Genomic DNA, 20,068 nt, shown 5'->3' with positions numbered 1-20,068 from the left:
AGGCACCCCCAGAACTATGCCCGGGAGAGTGTCCGAGACCTGGCACGTAATCACCCAAGGGATGGTGCCTCTACATCTACAGGAGGAGCCACACCATCAGGGAGAGGACGTGCAGCGGAATTGGAGATGATTCCGAACATTCAACCTGTTTTTAGTGACATTACTATTAAGTGCAAGCAATGCGATGAACTGCTTTGCTATGGTGAGCAGAGCATAAAGCCCATTGCACGCAAGAGGCAAGAACACCGCTGCCTTCCCCAGCCCTAATTTGTCCCCTTTTTATTTTGCTCCTGTTGAGCAGTTTTGCATTCCCTGTTTTTGTTTTTGTTCTGAAAAAAACATAAAAAAAGAAGAAAAAAAACAGTTCTTTTTAGAACTACCTCCAGTTCTCAAAAAAGAGCTATATTCTTATCAAATTCAAAATGAGTAACTGAAGTGGAGTGCAGTGAGAGAGGAGAGGAAATGAAAATGAGTGAGAAAGCAACGAAAGGGACGAGAGGGGAAGGGAAGTGAAGTAGGGGGACTGAAAGAAAGTGAGTGTGGGGAACGAGAGTGAGGAGAAGTAGAGTGAACATGGGGAATGTGGATAGGTGAAGAAAATGTAGTAAAAGAACGGTGGTGTGGAAGGGTAAGAAAAGACTGACGCAAGCCCTTTCACAATATACCTGCGCCAGTTGTAATGAATGCAAAGGGGGCGTATTGACGCAAGAAAGGATCGTAGAAGTGACGCAGTGAAATCTATGAGATTTCACTGCGTCACTTTTAGGACACCATTGCGTCAAAATCTTGCACATGGGGCTGGTATCTTTACTTATGCATGTAGCGGTAGACAAGCAAAATCGTGTGATCAAGAGACCGGTGGGTCTCGAAACGCGTAGCGATTATCAAAGAATAAACTTGGTGTCATCTACCCTCGCTCTGAGTGCGCATTGAATCCTTTCGAACACATATATATATATATATATATATATATATATATATATATACATATACTAGCATCCCGTCCCGACGTTGTCCGGGTATGAATTGCAACCGGCCAGTAGTATATTGTTTTGTAGGATTTCGTTTTGATAGCATTTCTTATCTGTGACAGAGGCCTGTGAAACGCCCGATTCACAGTGCACTGCTGATGCACTTAAGAGTGCGCGTTCAGTAGAGTGTGAACTCGAGTTTCCCTACTTTATTTTTTCTTGCAATATTATATAGCGCAAACTCGACAACATGACATGAGCACAATTTACATTACAGAAGAACACATTCATTTGTGGTAGGCACGGGAAGACAAAGTGATTTGCCTGGAATCACAGGATGTTGAGCTGATGCCGAGAATCGAACGTAGCTCCCCAGCTCTAAAGTTCGCAATTCTAAAACTTGTGGCGGGAGGTGTGTCTAAAAGTGTATGTCGGTGCTGGCCAATGAGAGAGACCTGTGCATTTTTCAAATGGGTGGTGAAAAAATATGAGTATGTTGCTGGAGATGTGGGCCGCCGTGCCACCAATGTACTTACCGGGAGAGGGTAAACACCCATTATTCTGCAACTTTCTTTCCGCATACCATCACTCTGCATACTTTCATTACAAAAGTACCATGACTCCGCAATGCCATTATAGCGAATGGCATTACATTTTATATGCTTTTACCATGCATACATTTACAACGAAATTCGTTGTAAATGCATGAATGGTAAAAGCATGTTTTTTTTAATGTTTGGATAAGGTAAGTATGGGTATAGGGGTATATGTTTTGGGGTACTGAGGTATATGTTTTGGGGTGTTTGGGTATTTTAAGGGTTCAGATATGGTTTTGGGTTATGGGGTACAGGGGTAGTTTTAGGGTTTAGGGATAGGTATGGGTTTTGGGGTACAGGGGTATTTTAAGGGTTCAGGGGTAGGTTTGGGTTTTGGGGTATAGGAGTATTTTTAGGGATCAGGGGTAGGTTTGGGTTTTGGGGTACAGGGGTATTTTAAGGTATCAGGGCTAGGTTTGGGTTTTGGGGTACAGGGGTATTTTAGGGTTCAGGGCTAGGTTTGGGTTTTGGGGTACAGGGTTATTTTTAGGGTTCAGGGCTATGTTTGGGTTTTGGGGTACATGGGTATTTTAGGGTTCAGGGGTAGGTTTGGGTTTTGGGGTACATTGTTATTTTTAGGGTTCAGGGCTAGGTTTGGGTTTTGGGGTACAGGGGTATTTTTAGGGTTCAGGGGTAGGTTTGGGTTTTGAGGTACAGGGGTATTAATAGGGTTCAGGGCTAGGTTTGGGTTTTGGGGTACAGGGGTATTTTAGGGTTCAGGGGTAGGTTTGGGTTTTGGGGTACAGGGTTATTTTTAGGGTTCTGGGCTATGTTTGGGTTTTGGGTACATGGGTATTTTAGGGTTCAGGGGTAGGTTTGGTTTTTGGGGTACCTTGGTATTTTTAGGGTTCAGGGCTAGGTTTGGGTTTTGGGGTACAGGGGTATTTTTAGGGTTCAGGGGTAGGTTTGAGTTTTGAGGTACAGGGGTATTTTAAGGTATCAGGGCTAGGTTTGGGTTTTGAGGGTACAGGGGTATTTTAGGGTTCAGGGCTAGGTTTGGGTTTTGGGGTACAGGGTTTTTAGGGTTCAGGGCTATGTTTGGGTTTTGGGGTGCATGGGTATTTTAGGGTTCAGGGGTAGGTTTGGGTTTTGGGGTACATAGTTATTTTTAGGGTTCAGGGCTGGTTTTGGGGTACAGGGGTATTTTTAGGGTTCAGGGGTAGGTTTGGGTTTTGAGGTAGAGGGGTATTAATAGGGTTCAGGGCTAGGTTTGGGTTTTGGGGTACAGGGGTATTTTAGGGTTCAGGGGTAGGTTAGGGTTTTGGGGTACAGGGTAATTTTTAGGGTTCAGGGCTATGTTTGGGTTTTGGGGTACATGGGTATTTTAGGGTTCAGGGGTAGGTTAGGTTTTGGGGGTACATTGGTATTTTTAGGGTTCAGGGCTAGGTTTGGGTTTTGGGGTACAGGGGTATTTTTAGGGTTCAGGGGTAGGTTTGGGTTTTGAGGTACAGGGGTATTAATAGGGTTCAGGGCTAGGTTTGAGTTTTGGGGTACAAGGGTATTTTTAGGGTTTAGGGATAGGTTTGGGTTTTGGGGTACAGGGTATATTTATAGGGTTAAGATGGGTTAGTGTTTAAGGGTGTTGGGGTATTTTAAGTAGTAAGGGTGTGTTATGATTATGGGGTGTAGGGGTATTTAAAGGGAGCAGGGTGGGATTAGCACACGATATGAGATATGGCATGAAGGGCGGAACATACCACACGCCCCCAGCGTTTGTCACGCCCCCAGCACACGCCCACAGCACAACGCAGACACGCCCACAAGGGACTACTTTGCTGGCACGGTTCTTTTACCTTTTAAATGTATATGGTGGCTGTCTGCATAGCCTATGTCCTTCTGCTGCAACTGCCCTTTCCAACGCTGTATTGGTGTTGTGATTGGTGCTGTGGTTCCTGAGATTACCCGCCTCAAAGGTTTGGGCTCCCTCTTTATAATATTAGTATGGATATGGATATATATATATATATATATATATATATATATATATATATATATATATAGATATATATATATATAGATATATATATATATATATCCAACGAAAAACACTCCACGGAGAGAGGCCACTACACCATTTTTGTTCGATCTCTCTTTTAATTGCAGCTTACCAGCAGGAATGTACGAACAAGCACACAGCATATAATGTCAGCCAGACGCGTTTCAGGACATGGCTGTCCTTTCTTCAGTGGCCATCGTTGAAACATTGTGAGACGGCAAAAGTCGGCACTTTAGTAATTAAGTTCCTGCCCCAGTGGGCGTGGTCAATATGTATATCTCCACAAAATGAAAGAGTATGCAGCACTCTCCTTAGCTAATTCAGCTCTTAAGTAAGACAAATATATATGTGTGTTTAGGACAAATTCATACTAAAAACTTTGACTCACAGGTATATGAAAAAATCCTTTAATACTGGTTCAAAAATATATCTAATAAAGCAAATTTACTACAATTAGGTCTATTCGTCTATTTTTTATTCAAAAGTGCAGTTCCTCCATTCTTTTCAGTGTTTCAAAGCTAATATTAAAAGAGTCCAAGAAACTGAAGAGTTTGCTACAAGACTTATGTTGGATCTTCAGGTTTGGCAAAGAGAATGAGAGATAGAAAGAGAGTAGAGAGTGTGTGCACACGCATTTTTGTGTGTGTACAAGTCTCGCCCTTCAGGGATAGATTCCTTATGATCAGGTTCTTATTGGTGTAGTCCACATTTTTATATTATTTGTATATCCACTTAAGGAGATTGTTTCAGTAACCTAATTTTATATTTCGCTGGCCATGATGTGGTTCTCTATCCATCTGTTCTTGTGCAGATTCTATTTTAGTCAATCCACCATCCTATTCACAACCCTTCTGATGGATACTTCTGCCAGTGGATTCCTCACCTTGTGATTCCTCACCTTGTGAATATCCCCTGCGCCAGCAGCATTTGGAAATTTTTTGTAGCTCTCCACGCCGACGAGGACGACGTCACAGAAGCTCGGCTCTCCACTGACATCACTGGAGCCATAAGAGAGCCTCGTCGGCGTGATGACGTCAGTTCCCTTTTTTCCGCGCCGTCGACGCTAACTGTTTTTCTAGGACTCTCCATAGTTTCACTTGCTACTTTGTGTTTCTTACTGTTTTCCTGTGCTGCTTCTTGTTTCCTTTCAAGGATGTCGTCGAGGAAGTCCGGTTTAAAGCCCTGCAGGGAGTGCGGAGGACATATGTCCATTACAGATCCGCACGAGGATTGTGTTTGGTGTCTGTCGTCAGATCATGACGTCGAGGGATGTGCCTGCTGCAGGAAAATTAATCCGAAGGCACCAAAGAAGAGAGATGCTATCTACCACCATCAAGGTCAACTCTTAACTACCCTCTATAGAAAATCTTCAGAGAGGAATTCCCTACTTCAATACAACAGCCACCATCCTCGTGCTCTAAAGGATAATCTTCCTTTTGGGCAGTTTCTGCGTGTCCGCAGGAACTGTTCCACTAAGGAGCATTACTTACAACAATCAGAAGACCTATCGGACCGCTTGAAAGCACGTGGATATCCCAAAAGACTGGTCACGAAAGCCCGAAAAAGAGCATGGTTCTACCCACGGGAGGAACTTTTGAAAGTAAAGGACTCCACCACCAACCAAGTGGATCGCATTGTATGCGTCACTACTTTCTCTACCAAGAGTAACCAAATTTAGAAAATTGTCAACCACCATTGGCAACTGATTGCTGACGACATCCAACACCCTGACAATCCTCTCCATGCCTTCAGAAAATCAAAGAGTGTCAAGGACTATGTTGTGCGCTCTCTCCTTCCCACTAAGGAGGAACCCACCATCAGGTCACTCTGGAATCTTCAACCAGTTACGGGCCACTTCAAGTGTGGCCAATGCAAAGCTTGCAACAGCACTATACAGACCAAAGAGTTCCAACATAACCAGAGCAAGATCCAGCTTAAAGCTCTAACTAACTGTAACACCTCAGTTGTGATATATGCCATTGTCTGCCCATGCAACCTCATCTATATTGGCCAAACTCAACAAAAGATCAAACAACGCATCTTACAACATATGAGCAGAATTAGGTGTGAAGTGGCAGGAGCCCCCCTTGTAGACCACTTTAGATCAGCAGCACACCCACCTGAGAGCCTAAAATGGGTTGTGATTGAGAAAGCTACCTTAGGCCCCAGGGGAGGAAGTGTCTCCACTATACTGAACATTAGGGAACTTAAATGGATGTTCTTTTTTGACTCCATTCAATCTGGTTTAAATGAACAGGATAGCTCTTTCTCTCAGCTTGCTACTCTGCCCTAAATGCTGCAAATCTATCTATCCACCTGACTCTGTTTACTTTACTCTTGGTAATTATATAGTCTTAGATAGACTGACACTGCCTTTACCACCATGTGACAGGTACGCAGTGCGTTTCTTGATTACATACTACCTGGTTGCTCTTTGATATACATGGCTGAAATCCACCTCTTTTATAGATTTAAACTATGAATAGTCTATGCTTGTATGTCCTGGACTAATTCAGCTTGTCTTTACCATCTTGTGATAGGTACACAACAGTATCCCTCGATTTCCATTCATTAATATGCTTTGCTATTTGATATTTCATGCCTAATTGACACTGCCTTTACCATCGTGTGATAGGTACGCAGTATAATTGCTTGATTTTCACTCACTACTATGCTTTGCAAATCGTTAGTATATGCCTAATTGTCACTGCCTTTACCTTCCTTTGAAACGTAGGTAGGATATTCGCGCATGTTCCATCTTACTATTATGCTCTCTGAATCGTAACTCCCAATCTAATTCTTCTGAAACAATACCTTATCTATCGTATATCAGGTATGCCAGATTTAACTACTTCGGCTTGTCCAGACTACGAAGGATGCACCCTAATGTGACCATGCTCCCTCGATTTCTTTACGATACATACCCCATCCCGGGTTCTCTCTAGGGTAAATACTCAGAATCAATATTTTTGATCCTCAGACCCTATCCATTGTTTACCGATAATTAAACACGGGATAACAGTCCCTTTTTAAATATTCTCGAAAACTCTACAGATTACTATCCAATCTAGTTTCCTTGGCAACTAATGACTCTTTGAGTCTTTTCTCTCTTACTATCACCCATGTGACCTCCTGTTGCTATGTCAACGACCGCATCAGGAAGTTCGGCGTTCTCCTCGAGGCTGCCGAGAGAGACGCTCATCCTTCACTGAATCGTCACTGACCGGTAAGCCCGCCTTACCCCGGCCCCTGGCACCAGATATAACTATGGCGCTTCCAACCCGAGAATCCTAAAATAATGGTGCCCCCCCCTGTTTTCCTCCTCTTAGGATACGTATCCTGATTCACACGGACGTATTCCTTTCTAACACCGGGACACATTGAGAAACTCTACGCAAATCGGTAAGCCTTACCGACCATTGTTTTCTCGTATTCCCATCTTGAGTTAATTTACACTGGTCGGCCCTGCCTGAATACTGTTCCCTTTACGCAGAATCGCAGAGTGGTCCCTCCCTGTCCAGTACCCGGATCCTTTGCCTTATCCCTTCGGGATATCGGACTTTACTTACCAAGTGAGTCTGAATTTTTCTTTTCCCAGCCCTTGACATGAGCACGCAAATTGTTTTACCATAGTTCTAATGGACATACCATTGTTTTCTCTCAGGATTGAATGTTTCCTATCAATTTTTGAAATGAGCATTACCCACCAACACTGATTTATTCAGGTATGTTTATAATATGATGTGTCTACCCACAAACGACTTGCGATTTAGACAGTTTTAAGAATGTTATTAAACTGGCTCAATATATCTCTCTAAATTAGGTTGTTTGCCCCACTACCCCTCTCTCGTCCTGATGAAGACCCACTTGCAAGGATTTTATCGATTCCTGCTCCAATAGGGTCGAAACCTCGACACGCTTCTTCACCTTGAAACACAGCCTCCCCCTACCCATGATTTCTGTATAGTATGGACATTGGGGCATGTGTATTTTGAACTGTTATGTTGATTTATGATCATTCTACTGTTTATCCGACATTGAATTCATACTAATGTTTGATAGATACGTGGTTTTATTGTCACTATCCCTTCCTGCACTACCCTCACGACTGCACGTCCTCCTTACCCCCAGGGGCACTAGCACAACTGCAATATGTGAATTTGTTTTTGATCGCCTTTTCCTATAATGTGAATTAAACATTATAGATGTATTCATTGTTTATTTGATTTATTTAAATTGTTTCTATCAATACGCTCTCCTTCCTCACTGGGACCCCCTTACTCTTAACGCTAGATACCCAGGTCCCAGTGACTTTATTGGGTCAACCCTCTCCTTTGATACTATACCAAAGAAGAGAGAAGCAAAACTCTTCTTGACGAGGATGAGGAAGGCGAAAAGAGGTAGAAGAAGGTCGAGGTCTCGTTCCAGGTCAAGGTCGGGCTCGAAGTCGACGTCGGGACATGCTTCGAGAGCCAAGAAGCATAAGAAGAAGAAGAGGCATTTTTCAAAACGCCATTCTGATAAAGAAGCGGCGGCGAAGTCGACCTCTCCAACTTGTCGACGCCGTAAGGACTTCATGTCTCCTTCTCCTTCGAATCCGGCTTCTCCTGTAAGATTGGCTTCTCCTGTAGCTTCTCCAGCTCGATCTCCGACGCTGGTTCATTCACCGACTTCGGAACATTCGCCGGCTCCAGTGGAATAGGTTCCTGTGCCGGATGAGCAGGCGACTCCATTGGCTCCGCCGTCGGTGCCGGCTGGCCCGAACACGGTAACGCCTACATCAGAATCTGTCCCGGAGGCCTATCCTCCTTTCCCTGTCCCGGGTCAGGATCCATCGCATTATCCTAATGCTATGTAAGGAGTATTCCATAGAGCTATGTACCCCTCTGGGGCACCTTCGAGTCCCATGGGTCCATTAGCGTTTAATCTGGGGGGGTCCTCGGGCCTATGTCCAGGCCCCTTTCATGTCATTTCTTCCGGCGGCGGCGTCTTGGCATTTCCCGGCGCCGAAGATGTCGACGCCGTTTCCATCTTCTCCGGCGCCGTCAACTCGACCTCGTTCAGCGCAGGCTGCGCCAACGGATCCATGTACGACGCCGGCTCCGGATCCACCAGAGTCGGTCTCGGCTCCAACGACACCGGTACCTAGAATAAGACCTAGGAGAGAAGCCCTGAGGATTATAAAGGAGCAGAGGTATGGAGGAGATGGAGGAAGGTGAGTTTCAAGATTCAGATGACTATTTTACAGAATTTAAAGAAGCAAGTGGCCTTGATGTGTCTCCAGAGTGGGAACTTTCGCCTACAACTGATGCTCCATCAAAGGATGTGGTCCCCAACCACACAGTGATCAAAAAGGCAGCAGGACTTTTGGATCATCAGCTTCCTACTACTGAATTTAAATCAAACATTTTAAAATAATTTTTTTATTACCTTCTTCTGTAATAGAGCCTTTACTTCCATTCAATGAGGCAATCACTGAGCCTGTAATGGAGGTCTGGCGCAAGCCATTTTCGGCTCCGGCAGTTTCTAAATCCTTTGCCAGGAGATACAGGGTGGCTCCAGGGGATCCTGACTTTTTATCTTCCCATCCTTCTCCTGAGAGTCTAGTGGTTCAAGCTGCCTGTTCAAAAAGATTTTCAGGAGCCTTTCCACAAGTTCTGGCTGACAGGGAGTCGAAGAAACTTGACCAGTCTGCAAAGAAAGTATTTTCTTCGGCAAGCATGGCCCTAAAGTCCACTAATGCCACCTGTCTTTTAGGTCGCTATATCCATGCTTTATTGGATTCTGCGAAACAGCTTGCGCCTAATTTGTCCGAAGAAGATAAAAAGAATTTTAATGAGGTATTACAAGATACTCAAGCGGCTGCACGTCAAGTAATACGAAGTGGTTTAGACACTGCTGACTCTGTTGCCAGAATCATGGGATCTTCTTTGGCTACTAAGGAGTGCATGGCTGAAATATCAGAGTTCTCCTCAGATGTTCAGGCTACGCTTTTAGACCTTCCATTTGATGGTTCAGGACTTTTTGGAAAAAAAGCGGATGCTGCATTAGAAGATTTTAAAGACAGTAAAGCAACAGCCAAATGTCTTGGTCTTCAGGCTCCATCTAGAGTCTCGTCGTTCAGGAGGTACAGAGGATTTGGGAGGTCGTCCTTTCGGACCTATAGACCGCCTCAGCAGCAGCAACAGCAGACAGCAAAACACTTTATATAAATCCTACAGGGGCAAGAACAGAGGTCACCCACGAGGCCGTCAGCCCTCCTCCTCCTCTTCCTCTACCTCCCCTCCTCTTATGTCAGCAAAGCAGCCCTAGATCCACCATTCTGGATCATGTTGGTCCTGTGGGGGGGGGTCGGCTTACTCATTTTCTGCAAGATTGGGAATTGGTCACTACAGACCTTTGTGTTCTCAATCTTGTGGAGAATGGGTATGTTCTTTCCTTTCTGGAATTCCCTCCAAATTACCCTCCTTGCCAAGGGGCTTGCTCGGAGGACCACCTTCTTCTCCTGCAGGAGGAAGTCATAACTTTATTGAAAAAAAGAGTGATAGAGGTGGTGCCAGAGCAGGAAAGGGGTCAGGGATGCTACTCCCGGTGTTTCCTGATTCCCAAGAAGGATGGAAGACTGAGTCCACCTGGATCTCAGGATCTTGAACCTTTTTCTGAAGCAGGAAAAGTTCAAGATGCTCACCCTAGCGCAGGTTCTTCAAGCGCTGCAACAAGAGGACTGGGTGGTGTTGATCGACTTGAGGGCGTATTTTCATATCTCTATCCTGAAGTCACACAGGAAGTATCTCCATTTTACGGTAGGGTTAAAACATTATCAGTTTGCGGTTCTCCCGTTTGGACTTACTACTGCACCTCGAGTCTTCACCAAGGTGATGGCAGTGGTGGCAGCCCATCTCAGAAGATTAGGGATTCCAGTTTTCCCCTATCTGGATGACTGGCTGCTCAAAGCAAAGTCGCTAGAGAAGGTGCTTCATCATCTGCAGGTGACAACCCAGCTGTTGTACAAATTGGGTTTTTCGATAAACGTGCCCAAGTCTCACCTGGTGCCCTCTCAGCGCAACCTGTTCATAGGGGCGGTACTGGACACTACTGTGTGTCGAGCCTTCCCACCTCCTCAAAGGATTCTTGACATACAGGAAATGATTCCCTTGTTTTTCAATGGAGCAGTTGTTCCAGTCCTTAAGGTCCTTCGCCTACTCGGTCTGTTTGCTTCCTGCATTCTGTTGGTCAACCATGCATGCTGGCACATGAGGACGCTCCAGTTGTGCCTCCGCAGGCAGTGGTATTAGCACACCGGAGATCTCAGGGAGACTGGAGGATCTCCAGAGATGCTGCAGCAGATCCGTCTTGGTGGAGTGTAGGGCAATCTGTCTCAAGGAAAGCCCTTCCATCTTCCTCCATCGGTGGCCACAGTGATAACAGATGCATCCACTTTAGGGTGGGGTGCTCATCTGGGGGACCTGGAGATCAAGGGCTTTGGTCTCCAGAGGAAAGGTTGCTTCACATCAACTTTCTAGAGTTGCGGGACATATGTTTGGTGCTCAAGGCCTTCCTCCCTTCCCTTCGCGGTCAGTCGTTTCAAGTCCTGACGGACAACACTACCGCGATGTGATATGTCAACAAGCAGGGAGGAGTGGGGTCACATTGTCTCTGCCGAGAGGCTCTGCGTCTCTGGTCCTGGGTTCAGGTCCTTCAGATTTGTCTGATGACAAATCATCTGGCCGGAGTTATGAACGTGCGTGCAGATGGTCTCAGTCGGCATTTCTCTGCCGACCATGAGTGGAGGCTTCATCCGGAGGTGGTCCGTCATGTCTTACGGATGTGGGGAACTCCTCAGGTGGACCTGTTTGCCACTCACGAGAACGCTCACTGCCTGTCATTTTGCAGTCTCCAGTATCTGATGCAGGGAGCTTTGGGGGATGCGTTTCAGTTGAGTTGGGGCTTACAACTCCTTTATGCGTTTCCTCTCATACTCTTGATTCCTCGGGTTCTGAGGAATATTCGCCAAGACCGGGCCCAAGTCATATTGATCGCTCCGGATTGGCCAAGAAGGGTGTGGTACACAGATCTTCTCCACCTCTCCTCATGTCCTCCACTCCGTCTCCCTCTCAGGGCAGACCTCCTCTCGCAGTCGCAGGTTCTACACCTCCACCTCCAGAGCGTACACCTTCATGCCTGGAGATTGAACGGGCAATCTGAATTCTTTCTCTCTCCCACCTGACATAATCGATGTGATTCTTTCGGCTAGGCGGCACTCCACCAAGACTATTTATTCGTATAGGTGGTCCAAATTTGTCTCATGGTGTGGAGAGAAGTCTATTGACCCCTTAAGGGCTCGTTTATCCAACATCCTTCAGTTTGCTCTTTCTTTAGCCCAGCAGGGTTTTGCTGTGGCTACTGTGGAGGGCTATTTATCGGCTTTGTCGGCGTTCCTTTGTTTGCCGGATCAGCCGTCTTTGTTTAAATCACCTATTGTGTTACGGTTTATTAAGGGTCTTACCAACAAATTTCGGCCCACTCCATTTATTGTGCCTCAATGGGATTTAAATATTGTCTTAACCTACATGATGGGTTCTCCTTTTGAGCCCTTGCACAAGTGTCCCTTGAGACTGTTGTCCTTTAAAACAGTATTTCTTGTTGCCATTACCTCGGCAAGGAGGGTAAGTGAGCTTCCAGCTCTGAGTTCGAAACCCCCGTTTTTGATCATTCATGTTGATAGAATGGTACTCAGGACCAGGGCTGCTTTTCTGCCTAAGGTGGTAACTCCCTTCCATCTGGGGCAGTCCATTACCCTTCCTACCTTCTATCCCTCCCCTCACCCTTCCAAGGAGGAGAAGCGGCTTCACCGCTTGGACCCTAAAAGGGCGGTGAGTTTTTACCTTGATAGGACTAAAGACTATCGTGTGGATGACCAGCTCTTCGTGGACTTTGCTGGCTGCAGGAAAGGCAGAGCGGTTCACAAGCGCACCCTTTCCAGATGACTTATCTTGTGCATCAAGATCTGTTACTCTTTGACCGGTAAGGAACCTCCAGAGGGTATAAGAGCTCACACTAATAGAGCAAAGTCTTCCACATCTGCTTTGTCTAGAGGTGTTCCTGTAGAGGACATTTGTAGAGCGGCAACTTGGGCCTCCCTCCACACTTTTGCAAAGCATTACTGCTTAGATTAGGAAGTGAGGAGGGACGGTCACTTTGCACATTCTGTCCTTCAAGATTTCTGGTATAAAAGGGTGGGCACCCTCCTCCGGGAGTGGGGACTGCTGTGGGAGTCTATTCACAAGGTGAGGAATCCACTGGCAGATGTATCCATCAGAAGAACAAGTTACTTACCTCCGGTAACGCTTTTTCTGGTGGATACAGTATCTGCCTGTGTGGATTCCTCACTGGCCCACCCGCCTCCCCGTTGTCCACCCTTGTATACCTATAATGTTGATATTGTCTACTTTTACTTTCAATGGAAGTGTTTTACTGATTTAGGTTTACACTGTGTGTGTTGGTTCAAATACTGTGTACTATGTATACTGTAAATATTTGTGTCGGTCCTCCGGGTGCCTCGAAGGCATGGAAAACAAGCATTTGCAATGCAATAGGTCTCGCATTAGGAAAGTTTGAGCTATTGGTATTGTAAATGATAAATCTTTTATCTATGTGTTATTTTTCAAAATAAGGAAATGAATAGTTTTGGCATTTGCAATGGCAATACTTAAGCTTTGTCAAAATGTGACACTTGTAGCTGCATTGCAAATGTAACAAGCATGAAATGAAAATGATTTTTATAGAGCGCACATAGTTGCCCTGAGGTGTCCAAGCGCTAAGACTAAGAGTGTTAACTGGGAGGACATATAACGGGGAAAGCTCTATTTATTAAATAAGAATGTTTTTAGTTGTTTCCGAAAAGATGTCAATTTTGGATTGGACCTTAGATGAAGAGGGAGATCGTTCCATAATTTAGAAACATTGAAGGAAAAGGAACGACCTCCAGCTCTGGTTCTTCTGACCTTGGGCACTACAGCCAAAAAAGCGTTGGCTGAGCGTAATTGTCTTCTGGGATGGTATGGGGTGATTAAAGGGATGTTAATTACTGGGCCCGTCTCCCAGAAAGCCTGATGGGCAATGCAGAGGGACTTGAAACTAATTCTATCCTTAACGGGAAGCCAGTGCAGTTTCTTCAGGCCACGTTTGGCAGACGTCCTGCGTGGTATTTGCAGTAACGTGCGAGCAGCGCAATTTTGAATTATCTGCAACTATAGCAGAGTAAAGTCCGGAGCTCCTAAGTAGAGGGCATTTCCAAAATCCAAACGTGATTGGATCAAACCCTGTATCACCATTTGTCTGGCTATAAAAGGTAGAAGAGGAAGGATTTTCTTGAGAGTTCTGAGTAAGCCGAAACAGGTCGTGGCTAGCCTAGTGGCCTGGTAGTCAAATGTCAGGGGCTTATCAAGCCAGATACCCAGACTCTTGATGGCGACTTTAGGTACAGGTGGAGGGCCTAAGTTGGGAGGCCAAATGGAACTGATAGATGCTGGGGCTGTCCTACCCAGTAGCATGAGCTCTGTCTTGTCCCCATTAAGTTTGAGACAAGACAGAGTCACCCAGCTTTTTACCTTCTCCAGGCAACCTACCAGGTCCACCTTGGTGGAATAGTCATTTTCCTGTGCCAATGAGACCACCAGCTGAGTATCGTCCGCATAGGTAACGATCTTAATACCATACGGTCGGACGATCTCATCCTGTGGTCTCATATAGATGTTAAATACCGTCGGGCTCAGGGACGAGCTCTGTGGGACTCCACAGCCAAGGGGTTTACTGGAGGAGATACTGTTTCCTTCATATACCTGAAAGGTTCTGCCGCTGAGAAATTACTTGAGCCATTCCAGTGCCCTACCTGATATTCCAGTGTCATATAGACGCTGCAGTAACATTTTATGATTTACAGTGTTAAAAGCAGCGCTTAGATCGATGAGGATGACTGCCACTGATCCTCCTCGATCCAAGATTTTCCTGGTTTCCTCCATGACTGCCAACAAGGCAGTCTCTGTTCCATGTTTGGGGCGGAAACCCGTCTGCGACGGGGCAAGCAGGCAATTGCTCTCAAGGAAGTTTGTTATGAGGCCGTTTATATACTTCTCGACAATTTTGCTAGCCCACGGGAGCAAGGAGATGGGGCGGTAATTGCCTAAGTTGTTAACATCCATATTGGCTTTCTTTGCAAGTGCCCGCACCATAGCCTGTTTCCACACAGGTGGTACCATGCTAGTGGCAATTGAGGCGTTCAGTACTTCTAGCAGGGTAGGAAGGATGGTTCGAGTAACGGTGACCAATATGCGTGGGGGGGCAGGGTCACTAGGGGATCCCGATTTCACTTGCGTCATTAGAGTGGCAAGTGATTCTGAATGTAATAGGGGAAACTCACCTAGCGAGGGTGATTGACTACACATAGTGCTCTGTACAGAAGTCATCGGAGTGTTCATTGGGCCATTTAAATCACAGTCCGAGGAGAAATATGAATAAATGCGATCAATTTTATGAAAAAAGAAATCTGCTAAATCGTCACAGCGGGCTTGTGAATTGTTACTAACAGACAGGGATTGAGGAAGTTTGGTGAGGGTTTTCACAATCTGATAGATCTCTTTTGAATTGGAATTGCATTCCGTGATTTTTTGTGTGTAATACAGAGCTTGTGCACTCTTTATCTCCTTTTTGAAATTTCTGATAGCTTCTCTGTAAATGTTTTTTTCTAACTCGGCGTACCCCAGGCGCCATTTTCTTTCTAATCTCTTGCAGTGACATTTTTTCTCCCGGAGCTCCGCTGAGTACCAGGGAGCAGTAGGTCTGGATCTGCATGTGTGCTTACAGCATACAAGAGTTGTGAGTGTTAGCATAGGGGTGGTGACAGTACAACAATACAATCGGGAGGTGGGGCAGTGAATGGGCAGTGGGCAGTAAGGGTGTGTGGCTGTAGGTAGGACAGTTGTTTGGGAAGCCAGGTGAATAGATGTCCAAAGTGACAAAAGAGCAAGTAAAATATAATCAAAGAGAAAAATTAGCATTCGGCAAGATGATTATTTGTAAGTGTACAAACAATAATTGAATATATGTTTGTGGGCATAGCTTCTGTTTGTATAAAAGAAACATTAGAATGATGGTTCTTAAGAAATGGTACATATTTTAATTGTTTAAAAAAAGACATTTCTGTATTTACATGCAATTGGCAATTTTGTACAATTTAGAAACTCACAAACATGGTGTGCAAAATTGTTTTTTTCTTACATACGCGTTGTGTAGTAATTGTTTCTTTGTAAATAATATGAAAAATTGTATATACATTGTTGTTGTTAAGGTAAGTAATAAAGTATTATTCAGTTAAATGCAAGCTGTTCTGTATATAAAGCATAGCAGGCATGAAAGTTATACAAAGAAACATTGCAATAGTCTTTTTGTTTTGTCAAATATACATTTTTTGAGGAATGCTTGAAAACTTAATGTATAGGTGCAGTACTTGTAATAATGTGTACAATAAAAACGAAGTAATGTAGAGTAAAGTAAAAATAGTTGCGTACTAGTATTGTGCTAAAAACTGTAAAATTACACAGCATGCAAAAAGTAGAATATTATGTGTTAGCTTTTTTTTTCTCCAAAAAGCAGCTTCTTGCAGTATACAAAAATTGTTTCTTTTTGTTATGCTGTTACATTTGTTGAATTATGTTGGTTATGCATCCATTGCAAAACAGTACATTTAGTGTTATTGGTAAAAGCGGCATTAAAGCATCTTCAAAGTCTTCTGTATCTGTAGCAATGTCTAAGATGTCCATCAAAGTTGTATTATTTATGTCCATAGATTGAAAATTTTCACTTTCTTCTATTTGCACTGTCGTTATGCTTTTTTCTTGGTATGTTTTCTCGAGTCCAAATAATGTAACGGTAATGTTTTCCTTTGGTGGCTGTATGACCTATAGAGACAGTGTTTTAATATAAAGTATTTTGTGTTTTTCTTTCTGCAGTATGACAGGTTTAAAAATGTTACTTACTTGTACTGTAGTGTGTCTAGTCGTGTTTAATATTTTTTCTCCATTGAATCCATGTACAGTCAGATGTGTTATCTGTACATATTTCCCAATTTCGACTGTAAAATCTGTTGCTTCTCTCCAGAGACTAACTTTCACAGAGTCGGTAGCATCATTAATTGTTATACTCCTAATCTTGGTTTCTTGTCCCCCGGCAAATATATTCTTTGTAGCTTCGACCTGTAGTACATAAAATTGTGATTTGTTGCTGTTCTTGAATATAGTTGTATTCAAACAAAAACAATATGTTCTTTGCATGTTGTTTCATATGTACAAATTTTAACATTTTGAAAAAGCATACTAAAGATATTGCTGCTGATTTGATTAAATAAAATCAGAGTAACAAAAACATCAAATTGATAGTTATTAGCTTAAACAAATAACAGAGAACAATGTTAAGTTGTTTACAAGTAGTTCTTGAAATAGATAAATGCTGTTTGTACGTAAGCGTCACTGTAGCTAGGTAATTTATGCAAATAGTTAAATATATAAAGTACTTTACTTACCTTGGATTGCTGTTTAATTGTTGGAATGTGAGTAGTTGCAATGCTGCAAGCTCTTTATTTAAATGTATCTGTACTGCAAGAGTGGGAGCAGTAAAAGAAGCAGATGGTAAGTTGAGAAATAAAAAGTAAGGGAATCACAACTGCAAGAAAAGCGAACGGGTAGCAATTAGTTTAGCTGTGTGTAATAATGAAAATGCAGTATGAAAAAGAAACACAACTATTATACTTTGCTGTTTAGTTATAAACATGTAATATAGTAGTTGGGATGCTGTTTAGTTATAAACATGTAATATAGTAGTTGGGATGCTTTTACTGACAAAAAATTGGATTTGGGAGAGCAACATTGAGAGGATTGTTGGGAGTAACATAAAATGTGTGTAGAATTTTAAAAATGACTTGTTTTATAGACTACTGAAAAAAAATCTATTTAATTGTAGCAGTAGAAACTTTCAAGTTGTGTAATGAAACGGAAGCTTATTTCCGGTCCAGGGAAGACATGGCTTGGCAGTTCGGGCTGGACTGTTCCCATGAGGCACAGGGTCAGACTGATTTGCATATAGCCATGTCTGAACTGGGGTGGCAGAGTGGGCTAAAGAACGGTGATGGATTAAACCCAGATCTTTTGACTGGGTGTGAGTGTTTGATTGATTCAGATGCTCCGTCCATCACCACCCCCTTTTGTACCGCTTTTGGCCGCCATAAGTGTGGCAGGGTATGCTCAGACGTGAGTCCCTTGCTCACTTGGCCACTGGATTCAAGCAAGCCGGGCTGAAGACGGCTGGAATGCCAGAAACCGGACCCTGGAAGCTTGTTTCCGGTCCAGGGAAGACATGGCTTGGCAGTTCGGGCTGGACTGTTCCCATGAGGCACAGGGTCAGACTGATTTGCATATAGCCATGTCTGAACTGGGGTGGCAGAGTGGGCTAAAGAAAGGTGATGGATTAAACCCAGATCTTTTGACTGGGTGTGAGTGTTTGATTGATTCAGATGCTCCGTCCATCACCACTGCCTTTTGTACCATAAAATAATGAATGGCATAAGGCAAGTATTGTAAGTTAGCAAACAAGAAGCAAGGAAGTCAGAGCAACCCCTAAAAAGCAATTGTGTAGCAATTACTTGTTGAGTTGTTTACAAGTAGTTGTTGAAATAGATAAATGCTGTTTGTATGTGAGCGTCACTGTAGTTAGGTATTTTCTGCAAATAGTGAAATATATAACCTACTTTACTTACCTTGGATTGTTGTTTAATTGTTGGAATGTGAGTAGTTGCAATGTCGCAAGCTCTTTTTTAAATTTATCTAAACTGCAAGAGTGGGAGCAGTAAAAGAAGCAGATTGTAAGTTGTGAAATAAAAAGAAAGGGAATCACAACAGTAAAAAAAGCGAACGGGTAGCAATTAGTTTAGTTGTGTGCAATAATGAAAATGCAGTATGCAAAAGAAACACAACTATTATACTTTGCTGTTTTGTTAAAAACATGTAATACACTAGTTGCAGTGCTTTTACAGACAAAAAAGGGAATTTGGGGGGCAACATTGAGAGCATTTTTGTGAGTAGCATAAGATGTGTGGAGAATTAAAAAAATTACTTGTTTTATAGACTAAAGTTAAAAAAAGAAATCTATGTAATTGTAGCAGTAGAAGGTTTCAAGTTGTGTAATGAAATGGATGGTTTGTTGTAAAGGAATGAATAGCATAAGGCACGTATTGTAAGTTAGCGAACAAGAAGCAAGGAAGCCAGAGCAACCCCTAAAAAGCAATTGTGTAACAATTACTTGTTGCAATTAGCATTGTACAATTTGATTTTGTTGTACAAGTAGTTGTTTGAAACAGGCAAATGCTGTTTATAGGTGATTTGCATTGTATTTAGCAATATTTTGCAAATAGTAACATATATAAAGCGCTTTACTTACTTCATATTGGTAGTTAATTGCTGTTTTCTGAATGTCATAGGATGTTGGGCTAATGGTAAAAAAAAACATTGTTCTGGAGGCTATAGTAAACATTATAAAATAGTTCCTTGAAAATGAGCATTGTAATGTTGCAAGTTGACTATTAAAATCCATAATTAAAAACATTTCAAAGTGCATTTCATTAGAGACAATTAGTTATAGCTATACAGTTGTAACATTTTCATTTTTTAGAGGGGGGAAGAAAGATAGGCAAATGTCTGCAGTTAAAAAAGTAATGGGATGTAGCTTACCTCGGTTATTGTCCCTGACACACTCAGTAGTGTCTTCACAGTAGCTCCTCGTACAGCCTTTATTGGAGACACTGGTGGTGCCGGTGGCTGTAAAATGTATTCAGCCTCCTGGATAATAGCTGTTGAAATTGTAAGTGGTGGCATTCTTGCAATCTTTGTTTGTTTTGTTAATAACAATAGGCCATTTTTGATAATATAATTGCGAATTATCATTCCATTTTGTTCTTTTGTTTGATTATGGTAATCTTCATTATAACATGTTGCTTTTATATAGCCAGTTTCATCAGCTAAAGACATATGGTATAAAACTTTATTTTCTTGTTTAGCATTTCGATAATAAGTCTTTGATGAACATCTAATGATGTTGACACGTATTGGTTTTTGGTATGGCTTTGTATCGTCTTGTTTGATGTTCTTCAATTCTTCAATGGAAATCATCTGTACAATATAATGCAGTAATTAAGAAACATTATAGCCAATCATTTAAAACGAATAATTTGTAAAGGTAACAATCTAATGCATTTATTCAAATAGCTATCCATATTGGTTTGTAATCACTGTAATATGATTCTAATGTGCCGTAATTTGTAAGATGTGCATTTGTAAAAATGTGGTCTAGCAAAGAGTTGTAGTCTGGTGTAGGTGTGTTTATTTTTTGTTCGCAATTAAAATGTGTTTTCATGTAACTTAATAACAATTTGCTATTGTGTGTTTCTTGTTGTAAATCAG

At 42.9% G+C, this 20,068-nt stretch overlaps 1 protein-coding gene across 1 annotated transcript; it reads right to left on the bottom strand.

Annotated features, from left to right (window-relative positions):
• Positions 1–16,255: 16,255 nt before the first annotated feature.
• On the bottom strand, positions 16,256–19,777 carry LOC147677609 (uncharacterized). Its single transcript, XM_086946478.1, has 3 exons — positions 19,340–19,777; positions 16,598–16,813; positions 16,256–16,519 (listed from the first exon to the last, which is right to left on the bottom strand). Exons 1-3 carry the CDS (start codon positions 19,775–19,777, stop codon positions 16,256–16,258), a joined length of 918 nt encoding a protein of 305 aa, XP_086802604.1.
• Between the last annotated feature and the right edge of the window lie 291 nt (positions 19,778–20,068).

The sequence above is a fragment of the Lissotriton vulgaris genome, chromosome 12 (assembly GCF_964263255.1).
Source record: "Lissotriton vulgaris chromosome 12, aLisVul1.2, whole genome shotgun sequence".
NCBI lineage: Eukaryota > Metazoa > Chordata > Amphibia > Caudata > Salamandridae > Lissotriton > Lissotriton vulgaris.
Note: the sequence above shows the minus strand (reverse complement) of the source record. Positions and strands in the feature narration are given on the sequence as shown.